Consider the following 12,096-nt stretch of genomic DNA (forward strand, 5'->3'; position numbering starts at 1 on the left):
ATAAAAGTGTCACACAATATGTGTTCCTACCCGGCGATCCAAAAGGCCCACCTGCTTGGTCGCCGAGGTAGGTCTCGCGTGATTGACCCACAAGAGTTGACCTTGGAGACACTTCCTGGCATGCCGTCTGTACCTCACCAACCCACCTACCAACACGGCAGACAGACTACAAAACGGCTACCAAACCGGCCACAGGCTAAAAGACAAGGTAGCACAGAGTACGGTCCTAGCAGGCCGACTGACACGGAAAAAGCAGCCCCCGATAATACTCTTGGTCGGCTACGTACTACACTACGTGCCAGGAGCCCGAAGTCAACTCTCCCCCCTATAAATAGAAGTCTTTACCAACAGGAAGTATTCTAATCTCTCTACTCTCTAAGCATTACTTACTTTATTGCTCTCTCTCTCCTCATATTCTCATATTCCCATACACTTCACCCAAGTTCATATACTGACTTGATCGTCAGAGAACCTTTTCAGGTACCTCCACCTGCGGGTCCAGCTCTTCCACATCATCCTACTACACTAACGTTCTTCCTCCTCTTCATCCTCTACAACCGATCAACTACCGTTCATACCTTTGTGTTCTAGGAAAGAACATTGGCGCCGTTTGTGGGAAACTCACACCATGGTGACTACCAGAAACCGAGCTCTATCTACCAGCCAAGTTGACTCTGCCCCAAGTACCCTTCCCCCACCAAGGCAACCATCCCATCAAGCCAGCCGAAGTCATCATACCACACCAGAACAACAACCAACCACCCAACACCTCCTCCAAATGCTAGAACGCCAAGAGCGGCTCATCCAGCAACAGGCCGACATAATAAAAGAACTTCACCAATCTAAGACAAACCTTGGCGATCACTCAGAGCGTCCTATTCATGAAAGTCTCAGAGCATCCTATTCACGAAAGTAACCGTGAAGAGTCAGCGAGTGAATTCCACCTACTATCCCAATCAATCCCACACCACTCCTGCGGTGCTAGACATCCCATTACACCTACCATTATGGCCTACCCATTACCCTCACACTTCACCCGCCCCACAAATATGGACTAGTACGATGGTACGGCAGACCCCCAGGATCACCTTGACGCTTTCGAGGCTTCCATGTTAATTCACGGGGCGACCGACCCAATTATGTACAGAGCTTTCCCTTTGACTCTTAAAAAGGCGGCTCTACAATGGTTCACTCGTTTGGCTCCAAACAACATCAGCACATGGGATACTCTAGCTTTAGCCTTCAACACAAGATTCACGGCAAGCAAAGAGCAACCCAGGTCGTCGTACACGCTGTCTGGCATTCGCCAAGGACCTAATGAATCCATTCGGGTGTACCTAGATCGGTTTAATACCAAGGCCATGAAGATACGTACTTTGAGCCATGAGGTCGCAGTGCACGTCCTCGTTATGGGACTTCAAGAAGGTCTGTTCCGCATAGAGCTAGCCAAGTACACCGATCTTACAATGGAAGACCTCCGCTCCAAAGCCCAACAATTCATCAATTTGGAAGAACCCCACCATATCCACACCCACACCGAGCCCCAAATACATCACCCCTCACGGGAAGCCAAACGAGCAAGACTCCACGACCACCCCCACGACCTACCCTCACAACCCAAAAAACCCAAATACTCCACCTGCACCCCTTTGAACGCCAGCCGCTCAAGAATTCTGCAGGAGGTCTTCTCCACCCACCTCGTCCAACTTCCCCGTCCACGCCCTACCAAGCCAGGCCCATAAGACCAATCCAAATACTGCGATTATCATAGTATGTTTGGCCACCTGACCAATGATTGCCCACAACTCTGTGACACCATCGAAGACCTCATCCAAGCCGGTCATTTACAGCTGTTCATCGCGGGTTTGGAACAACGTCGGCGATCGCCACAGCATCATCGACCCGAGTCTTCGAAAAGGCGGTCCCCTCCTCAATTTCAGCAACGACGCCCTACCCCACGACCTCAAGCGGATAGGCACCGTACAGACAACCGAAGGTCGAGGAGCCTAGTTGACATTAACACTATTTCAGGAGGCTTTGCCGCTGGAGGCACCTCCAGGGCCGCCCAGAAGAGGTATGTGCGGGAGGTAATGCATGTTACCGCCAGGAGCTCCGAGCAGAGACAGAGCTACAGTTCAACGCCCCCTATTATATTCGACGACCGTGATTATGAAGGTGTCTTCCGAGGGCACGATGACCCCCTCGTTATCACTGCCAAGCTCAATAACAAAAAGGTTAGCCGCCTATTCATTGATCAGGGAAGCTCAGCTGACATTATCTTCCAGGATTTGTTTGAAAATATGGAACTCCATGACCGCGATCTCCTGCCATATGATGGGCAATTGGTCAGATTTTCCGGTCAAGGAATTACCCCCAAGGGGTACGTGGAGATTTGGCTAACGATTGGCGACCACCCTTTGAGTAGGACGATCCAGACAAAATTCTTGGTGGTCTAGTGCGATTCAGCGTACAAGCCATTATTGGCCGACCAACTTTGAACAAGCTTAAAGCAATCGTCTCTACACCCCATCTATGCATGAAGTTCCTCTCAATCAACCTCCAAATCTGCACAGTGAAAGGGGATCAGCACTCAGCTCGCAGTTGCTACTAGATGAGCCTCCGCCCCCACTTCAGCAAACAGCACGCACCCCCCTCCAAAAGAACTTTGCAATTGGGCTAATCCTCAAGACAGGTGGTCTATCTTGGCAACACCCTTCCGCCAAATCAATGGTTGAAGCTGGAGGCATCTTTGAAGGCGAACTGGGACCTCTTCGCCTGGTCAGCAGCAGACATGCCTGGTATAGATCCTTCCTTTGTCTGCCACCGGCTAATGACAAATCAGGGTGCTAAGCCGGTGGCACAGAGAAGGCGGAAAATGGGGACTGATAGGACCAAGGAGGTCGCCTTGAATGTTGTCGAGTTGCTAGAGGCGAGTTTCATCCGTGAGATCACTTATACCACTTGGTTGGCGAATGTTGTGTTGGTAAAGAAGCCTTCTTGGAAGTGGCAGATGTGCGTGGATTACACGGATCTCAATAAGGTATGCCCTAAAGACCCTTATCCTCTTCCCAATATTGACCATTTGGTGGATAACTCTTCAGGCTATCAGTACATATCCTTCATGGACGCATATTCCGGGTACAATCAGATTCCGATGTACCCTCCCGACTAGGAGAAAACATTGTTCATCACTGATCAGGCCGCCTACTGCTACACCGTCATGCCTTTTGGGTTGAAAAATGTTGGGGCGACTTACTAGAGAATGATGAGCAAGGTGTTTTCCGAGCAGATTGGAGAACACATGGAAGTTTACATGGATGATATGATCGCCAAAAGCCTTCCCGATGAAGATCATATATCCATTCTGGAAAATATTTTTCAACAACTCCGCAAGTACAACATGAGGCTCAATCCAGAAAAATGTACCTTCGGAGTGGAAGCTAGCAAGTTCCTTGGTTTTCTTCTGACTAGTCGAGGAATTGAGGCGAATCCATCCAAGTGCCAGGGAATCATCGACATGAGGAGCCCCCGAACAGTCAAAGAAGTTCAACAGTTGAATGGGCGACTAGCTGTATTGTCCAGGTTTCTCCCGTCCGCCGCCAAACACTCACTTCACTTATTCCAGTTGTTGAAGAAGAGCAAGAGGTTTGAATGGTCTAGCAATTGCGAAGCGGCGTTCAACATTTTCAAACAATATTTGGCTGCCCCCCTATTCTCTCTAAACCAGTGCCTAATGAGGTTATGTATGTGTACCTGGCTGTGTCCGATGAGGCAGTCGCATCCGTATTGATCCTAGAGACGGCAGAAGGACAAAATCATGTCCATTTTATAAGCAAAGCCCTGCAAGGCCCATAATTGAGGTACCAGAAGCTGGAAAAGGTGGCTTATGCATTATTGATAACCACGCGAAGGTTACGCCAATACTTCCAATCTCATGCAACTGTTGTCAGAACCAACCAACCAATCAGGCAAATCTTACATAAACCAGAGTTGGTTGGGCGGATGATCACGTGGTCAATAGAACTCTCACAATTTGACATCCATTTCGAACCTCGCACGGCCATCAAGAGCCAGGTCCTGACTGATTTCGTGGCCGAGCTGACCGCACCAGAGGGCGATCGGGAACGGGTGTGGACTATCTTTGTCAACGGGTCTTCTAATCCAAGGGGCAGCGGGGCTGGGATTCTGCTGGAGGATGGACAAGGGGTAACCATCAAGCATTCCCTCACCTTCACGTTTCCAACCTCCAATAACCAGGCAGAATATGAGGCTTGCATCGCCGGAGTACAGCTAGCAAAAGAGGTGGGGGGCCATAAGGTATTGATTTGTAGTGATTTCCAATTAGTTGTTTCCCAAATTATAGGTGCATACCAAACCAAGGATACCCTCCTTGGGAAATATCTGCTCAAGGTAAAAGAACTCATGGTCGACTTCGATAAAGCAACCATTCAGCATGTGCCCTGTGAAAGCAATGCCTGGCAGATATCTTGTCCAAACTCGCCAGTACCAAATGCCTCGGAAAGAATCGGTCCGTTGTCCAGGGCATAGTCTACCACCCAAGTATCATGGCAGTGGAAGAAGTGGAGATCCCAGACAACTGGACGGGCCCATTCATCCGATACATCCTCCATGGTAACCTGCCCTTTGAGTTAAAAGAGAAGTAACGATTCCTCAGATGTTGCTCCTGCTACACTCTAATCTGGGGGACCCTATATCGGCAGAGATTCACCGCCCCCTTGCTTAAATTTCTTGGTCCAGAACGGGCGGATTATGTCCTTAGAGAAATCCATGAAGGAAGTTGTGGGCATCACTTGGGCACCGCTTCACTCGCCAAGAAGGTGTTACGTGTTGGATACTACTGGCCCACAGTGGAAAAGGACGTCGTAGACCTTACTCGAAAATGCACTCGTTGCCAACTTTTTGCTGACTTCCACAAAGCCCCGCTAGATGAATTAACCACAACACAAGCGCCTTGGCCTTTCTACATATGGGGTATGGACATCCTGGGACCTTTCCCTCAAGCAACGGGGCAATTGAAATTTTTGATAGTCATCATAGATTATTTCACCAAGTGGATAGAGGCAGAAGCATTGGCCACCATCACCTTAGCGAATATCCAAAAATTTACTTGGCGAAACATAATCACTCGGTTCGGTATCCCATCTGCCATAGTAACTGATAACGGCACCCAGTTTGCTGATCGAAGGTTCCAATAATTGTTGTCAGGCTCCGCATTAAACAGCACTTCACTTCATTGGAGCATCCACAAACTAATGGGTAGGCCGAGGCAGCAAACAAGGTCACCTTAAAAGGTATAAAGAAGAGGCTGGACGAATCGAAAGGAAATTGGCCAGACCAGGTCCATCACGTGTTATGGGCGTACCGAACCACTCCCCATTCTACAATCGGCGAGTCACCATTTAATTTAACATACGGCGTAGAAGCTACGCCATGATCCTGGTCGAGATAGGAGAACCTACCTGGCGAACACTTCAGTTCAACGAGGATGGCAATCAATCTCTCCTAAGAAACAACCTTGACGAGGTGGAGGAGATCCGGGAAAGAGCTCGTTTGAGGGAAGAAATCATCAACAAGAAAACCGCGGTGAAGTTTAACTCTTCAGTCATTCCCCACCAGTTTGACGAAGGAACTCTGGTATTAAGGAGAGCAGATATAGGACGGGTAAGGGGCAAGCTGGGACCCAACTGGGAAGGATCTTACCGTATAACCAGCAAGATTGGCAAAGTTGCTTACAAACTTCAGGATTTGGCAGGGAAAGATATCCCAAGGACTTGGAACGCCGCTAACCTTCGGTTATTTTATGCCTAAGCGACAACCCCATCCGCGGTTGGTCATCCCTTTCTAATCTTTCTCAAATATATATGATAACGAGGTATTATACTTTGTGTTGTTTTGAAAGATCACTTCCCACTCGTGGTTTCCACATTCACCCAAGGAGCCGGTTTTCGCCCCCCTTGCCTGGTGCACTCACCCGCCCGAAGCGAGGATCACTTCTCACTCGTGGTTTTCACATTCACCCAAGGGGCCGGTTCCCCCCCCCCTTGCCTGGTGCACTCACCCGCTCGAAGCGAGGATCACTTTCCACTTCACCGGGTACACTAAAAGGCGATCAAATCCAGAATTGCTTCTATCAAACATTCAAAATTACTTAAGACAATTCCTTTGGAAATTATACAAGTCATTTTGTAATACGAAATTGAAACAAAAAGGTGAGTTCTCATTCAAAAAAAAAAACTATTACAAGCTACTTAAAGAAAATTACATATTCTCCCCCTTTTGACCGGGAAAAGGCAGCGGAGTTGGGTCGCCGTTTTCATCAGCTGCCAGTAGGCGACCTTCTTCCACATAGGTACCCAGCTGCATCCAAGACCAATCAGTGCTTGGAAAAGCCAACGCCAGCTGCGCCTAGGCACTCTCCCACGCCTCTACAGCGGCTTCGTCCATAAGTTTCTCCAGTTGCACATTTTCGGCGCTCAACTAACCCTTCTCTTCCAGCAAACCAGATTTTTCAGCTTCGACAATTGCCTTCCCCGCCTCCAATCCCCGAACCCAAGTTTCCAGAGACGCCTTCTCCTCCCCCAACGCCCGCACCTGCGCAAGGAGTGCAACTTTTTCTTGCTCGGCAACTTCAACGTGGGCCTTCAATACCACTGCAGCCCCCTCTTTCACGTGCCGAATCTCAAGATCTCGCCGCTGGAGCGCATGATCTTTAGCACGAACTGCCCCCTCAGACTCCATCACCTGGATGGTAAGCCTGATCTTATCACTCTCGAGAAAGCCCACACGGGCTGTCAGATCGGCTACCTGAGCCCCGGCGACCTCACCCAGCTTGACAAGCTCCTCCTTTTCCGCGGAATGAAGATCAGCCATCCTCTGCCTCTCCGCCTCATACAGAGCCCGAAGTTTCGCCATCGAACTATCTGCAACCCGCGACTCCAAGACCCCATCAGTCTCCAAGTACTTGTTGATGGAGGCAATGAGGACAGAACTGCCCTTTACATGCTGCAACAAGACGGGTAAGGATAACTTGTCAAAGGCCTCCTTGGTCTGAGCATTCATGAGCGCCTGATCAATCATTTTGGGGACAGAAACGGAGGAGAGACGATCTTGGCTACCCCGAAAAGTTCTCTTCTTGCTTGGATTGGCGGGGGGATCAGTTTCCACTCCAGCTACTTGAACAGGGGCAGGGGTCGCCGCCGTGGCAGTAGCGGCAGTCTCCTCTACCCTCGTCGGTGCAGACGGAGGTGTTTCAATAGGAGCAGCGGGAGGGACCACTTCGGTAAATGCAGCAAGGGGCGGGTTAGAGGCCCTTTGAACTAACTCCTGATCTACAAGGTCTTCAAGTTGCTCAAGAGGAGGCGACTTCCTAGCAGGGCGACCCCCTCTCACTGAAGGTGGCTGAACAGGCGACCCATGCGCCCGACTGGGAGACCCCTCACTATGCTGGGGAGCGGGGGATCCCGTCCTCTGGCGTTTGGAAGCAGCAGCGTCTTTCTTGACCAAGTCGACGACCCTCTTCAACCGCATGCTCTTCATCAACTTCTCACTCATTTTGGACTTTAGTTTAACTGCACAGAGAAAAAACAATCAGTAAAGGGATAAGGAGATATATAAAAATCAAACAATATAGACAATCAACGTCCGGCCCGCCCACCAACAAAATCTACTAAAGCTCCACCCCCGTCGCGGATCTCTGAGCAAGGGAGAAGTCCTCCCTCATCTATCCAATAGGTCATAGCCTCGGCGGCTTTCACCTCTTCAGGAGATAAATCCTCATTCTCCACTTGAAAGCCCTTAGAAGGTCGCTGGTGGATGTCCCCATTCCACGAGAAAGGAAACCGAGGCGCGCCAGATTTGGTAAAACACCAAGAGTTGAATGCCTTCCTGACGTTCACTCTAAAGTATCCGCCTTTCCACTTTTTCTCGTTCGATGAAAATGGCATAAATAACCCCCGCCTGGGCCAAGATTGGAGACACGTCCACCCATGACGACCCTCTTTATCTTCGTTAGTGTTGGTGCGATGACCGACGCGGAACATCCAGAAGAATAACTTTATTGTGCAAGGGATGTCCGCCGTCTTGCACATGATCTCAAAGGCTCGAATGAACCCCTAGGAGTTGGGGGTCAGTTGACTAGGAGCGATCCGCAAATGCTCTAGGACCTGCACGTCCCATTCCTCTAGGGGGAGGCGAAGCCCCAAGCGCCAGCAGTACGCCTCATAGAAGAAGAAGGTATGCTTATCACTCTTCTCCTCAGCAAAGTTGTAACAAACCCTTTCCCCCGACCTATGGGCGCTGATCTCGAAGCCATGAAAAGATTTTTTGGCCACATGAACATTAAGGGGAGTCCCGTAGGGGAACGTGCTAGGAGTACCAAGCACCTCCCTGTCAACCCACCAATAGCGGGAGTCCTCCCCAACCATCTCTTCAGGAACAGACAGTTGAGGGGCCTTGGCCTTGTATGTCCTCGTCGTCATGAATCTGCCATCACAAGAGTCATCAGACTCAGACTCAGACTCAGACCCAGAGTTGTCGCTCAAAATAGACCCATACTTGGCACGCAATGATGCCAGAAAATCGTCGGCACCTCTCCATTGGAACCCTGCACCTCCATTTTTGGGAGGAGGTGGAACGATGCACAACGGCTCGGGAACCTCCACTAATGCATAAGATGAGGATGGTGGTTTTTGGAAACACAGTGGAGGTCCAAGAAGGATCTCCACATCAGAATCATACTCATAATCACATATGTAAACCATGAGGAACGAGTGTTACCTGGATTAGAGGAAGAAGTTGGAAGAAGTTGAAAGGAAGTCTGAGGAGAATCACGAAGAAGAACACGGTGGGAGTGAAAGTCGTAGAAAATACTCAAGAAGGATGGAAACAGGTAAAAGAGGAAATGCCACGAGGCGTTTTCTATTTATAAGAAAAACCTGAGCCATGGGCCCCGTGGCAAGGCCCAACCCCGTTCTCATCAGGATCATAGAAAAACACTCGAGTGCAATCCAACGGAAACTCGAAAAACAAGGAAAATTCGGCGGAAATCAAAGGTCATGCCACGTGCTGGCACTCGAATAACTAACAGTCACCTCCCATGTCACGACAAAGTTCGGCGGACATCAAGGGCCACGACAGTTAATGATGAAACGTCTCACCCCAACGGATACATTACCCAAGGCCATTAATATCTGCCGCGTATTGCGAAGAACCAAAGAGACACGTCACACAAAACCCCAAACGAGAAGAGCGTCTAGTTGTTGAAGTTGGATCAACTCGCCCAGTTAGGCAATCGCCAGATCGAGGAACGTTTCTAACAGTGCTCGCCCAGCGTCCTGGCGAACTCAGAACAATGCCTTTCAATCTCAGTTCACCAAATCTCACACAGTTGGATCGCCCAAGAAGAGGTTGTTTGAGGATCATTTAGAGTCTCCCAATATGCTCCCCCAGCATCCTGGCAGACTCAGGGCAACTGTTCCACCATGAAGTAATCTAAGTCATGTGAGGCTCGTTTAGAGTCTTCCAACATGCTCGCCCAACATCTTGGCAGACTGAGGGCAACTGTTCCTACCCGACGATCCAAAAGGCCCAACTGTTCCACCATGAAGTAATCCAAGTCATGTGAGGCTCGTTTAATCGAAAGTTCGTGAACTTTTATTGAGTCAAACTTGAGATGAAAAATAGTTTAGCATTGAACTTGGCTCGAAACTTTACTCGAATCATTCCTTAATGATTCAAACCAAACTATGCCAAGTTCGACTCGACTCATTTCCATCTCGAGGGATTACTATGAGGCGAAGCAACAAGAGAATCGTACCGTAAGAAAAAAGCCCATTCATTTTTGGATTACTAGTGACAGAGTAAGATTTTTCACACTATCGTACATTATTTATCATTCATATATATTACTTTCACAAAAAAAATTGATAATGTATTAACCTCATAAAAAATTGGTATGTTATCAATGCATACATTTCTAATCATAAAATAAATTGTTTTGTTGAAAACTCACATCTTTTACTTTCTATTCATAAGTAGTATTTTTGTAAGATTCTTAGCATAATGTAGATTGTAGCCTTCAATTTTTGAAAAAACATTAATGTGGTCCTAATCCTATTATAGCAGTTTTACTATTTTAGTTGAATTTCCTTAGAGTCTTTTTGCCAATTTAATTTTTTAGTTGTGAAGATAAAGGAATGAAAATAGAAGGTTTGAGAGCAGTAAAATATAGTTTTGAGCTGACTCAAAAGTCTTTTATTTTCATTCCTACTCTATTAAACTCAACTCATTAATTTACCCTTACCAATACAACTTGATAGTCCAATAGAAGAACATCAATACATGCATGTCGAGAAGCTTCCTAATGAGCCTGATAAGGAAATGTGAATATGAATGGATGCAAAAGAAGTTAAGGGTACCCAAAATGGTGAAAAAGTTCACTATATATATTATATAACAATAAAATTGAATATAATGCCCTCATATAGTCATATTTTGCTTAAACTACCATTTCAATTGCATTGGGTGCATTTAACTGCAATAGGAAAATGTTAGGGAACAAACTCTAACAAACATTATTATGAGGAAACAAATGTTTAACTGACCACTCAAAAATAAAAAAATGCACTTCTCATAGAACTAATTGATAATTTTGTTCAAAACACATGTGATAGAGGAACTCTAAGTATATTTTCTCATTTCTCATATTGATTAAAGAAAAATACTAAGTTGATGCCCTAAATAAAACAAATTTTAAAGTGAATGATGTATTCTTCTTATTGATTTTTGGCACTCAATTGGCCTTATATTTATACAAGAAAGAATTTATCCAAGAAGGCACACTAACTACCTTGCTTGTGAATCAAATAACTTAACCAACTTCTAGAATATTAAACTAACTAAACTTGATTTTGACTTAATATGATATTTTACTTATGAGTAGGAGATTAGAAGAGGATTAACCCAATGGGCTTAATGATTTAACGAGGAATGCCCATAGCTAGGTTTCTGATTGTGTGGCTAATGAGCCACTCGTCCTCGGTCAAGTTTCTTGGTCTGCCCCTGGCCTACTTGGCTTGGTCCTTGTGCATTCCTTCAGTCAACTAGCTCAATCTGGCTTGGTCCACTGGTTTTCTTGGTCAATAAGTCATCTTTATTCTTCAATACCCCCCGCAAACTGGAGAGTAGATGTTGATTACTCCCAGTTTGTGCATTAAGAAATTGAAAGGAGAATGATATAGAGGTTTGGTTAGGATATCTGCAATTTGTTGAGTTGTTGGAATAGGTAGTAGATAGAAGAGCTTAGATTGAAGGCGTTCACGAACAACATGACAATCAATGTCAATGTGCTTGGTTCTCTCGTGGAAGATTGAGTTTGCTGCTATATGCCTTGCTGAGTCATTGTCACAGTATAGCAAGGATGGCTTGATGAATGGAATTCTGAAGTTGAGGAGGAGGTATGTTAACCACTGGATTTCACATGAAGCTACTGCAAGGGAGCGATACTCTGCTTCTAAAGATGAGCGTGCCACAACTGTTTGCTTTTTTGGATTTCCAGGAGACTAGAGACTTGCCAAGGAAAACTCAAGATCCACTGATTTATTTTCGAGAGTCAATACATGCTACCCAATCTGAATCATTGAATGCTTTTAGTTTCAAAGGAGATGCAGAGGAGTAGAAGAGTCATTGCCCCGGATTGCTTTTGATATATCTAAGTACTCTCGTCAGTGCTTGATAATGCAGTGTTGTTGGTTTTGCCATAAATTGGCTTAATTGCTAGATTGCATAGCTCAAATCTAGCCTTGTGTTGGTGAGGTAGATAAGTCTCCCAACCAATCTTCTGTAGGAAGCGGGATCAGTGTAGGGTGTTCAGTCATCTTGATGTAATTTGGCAGTCTTGATGATAGGTGTTGGTGCTGGTTTGCAGGCCAAGAATCCTGTATCAGATAAGAGGTCCAAAACATACTTCCTTTGGCATAAAAATATACCTGCATTTGATCTTGAAACTTCCAATCCAAGGAAATATTTTATAACACCAAGATATTTAATCTTAAATTGTGTATGTAAACAATTCTTAAC

General features: G+C 46.6%; 2 protein-coding genes across 2 annotated transcripts; both read left to right on the forward strand.

The window, feature by feature from the left end:
- The first annotated feature begins 1,139 nt into the window (after nt 1-1,139).
- LOC109336977 lies at nt 1,140-1,742 on the forward strand. Its single transcript, XM_019573831.1, has one exon. The coding sequence runs from the start codon at nt 1,140-1,142 to the stop codon at nt 1,740-1,742; it is 603 nt and encodes a 200-aa protein (XP_019429376.1).
- A 1,559-nt stretch (nt 1,743-3,301) lies between these two features.
- On the forward strand, nt 3,302-5,216 carry LOC109336978. Its single transcript, XM_019573832.1, has 4 exons — nt 3,302-3,645; nt 3,776-3,911; nt 4,069-4,317; nt 4,722-5,216. The coding sequence occupies exons 1-4, from the start codon at nt 3,302-3,304 to the stop codon at nt 5,214-5,216; spliced, it is 1,224 nt and encodes a 407-aa protein (XP_019429377.1).
- The last annotated feature ends 6,880 nt before the right edge of the window (nt 5,217-12,096 follow it).

Source organism: Lupinus angustifolius, unplaced genomic scaffold (assembly GCF_001865875.1).
Source record: "Lupinus angustifolius cultivar Tanjil unplaced genomic scaffold, LupAngTanjil_v1.0 Scaffold_1_578, whole genome shotgun sequence".
NCBI classification, from domain to species: Eukaryota; Viridiplantae; Streptophyta; class Magnoliopsida; order Fabales; family Fabaceae; genus Lupinus; species Lupinus angustifolius.

What these genes read in the sequence shown, in the direction of transcription:
- LOC109336977 (XM_019573831.1), top strand. Translation starts at nt 1,140, where the DNA reads ATGTACAGAGCTTTCCCTTTGACTCTTAAAAAGGCGGCTCTACAATGG.
- LOC109336978 (XM_019573832.1), top strand. Translation starts at nt 3,302, where the DNA reads ATGGAAGTTTACATGGATGATATGATCGCCAAAAGCCTTCCCGATGAA. An exon ending in TTGTTGAAGAAGAGCAAGAG is followed by an intron (nt 3,646 to 3,775) that starts GTTTGAATGGTC and finishes CCGATGAGGCAG; the next exon opens with TCGCATCCGTATTGATCCTA. An exon ending in TTATTGATAACCACGCGAAG is followed by an intron (nt 3,912 to 4,068) that starts GTTACGCCAATA and finishes ACGGCCATCAAG; the next exon opens with AGCCAGGTCCTGACTGATTT.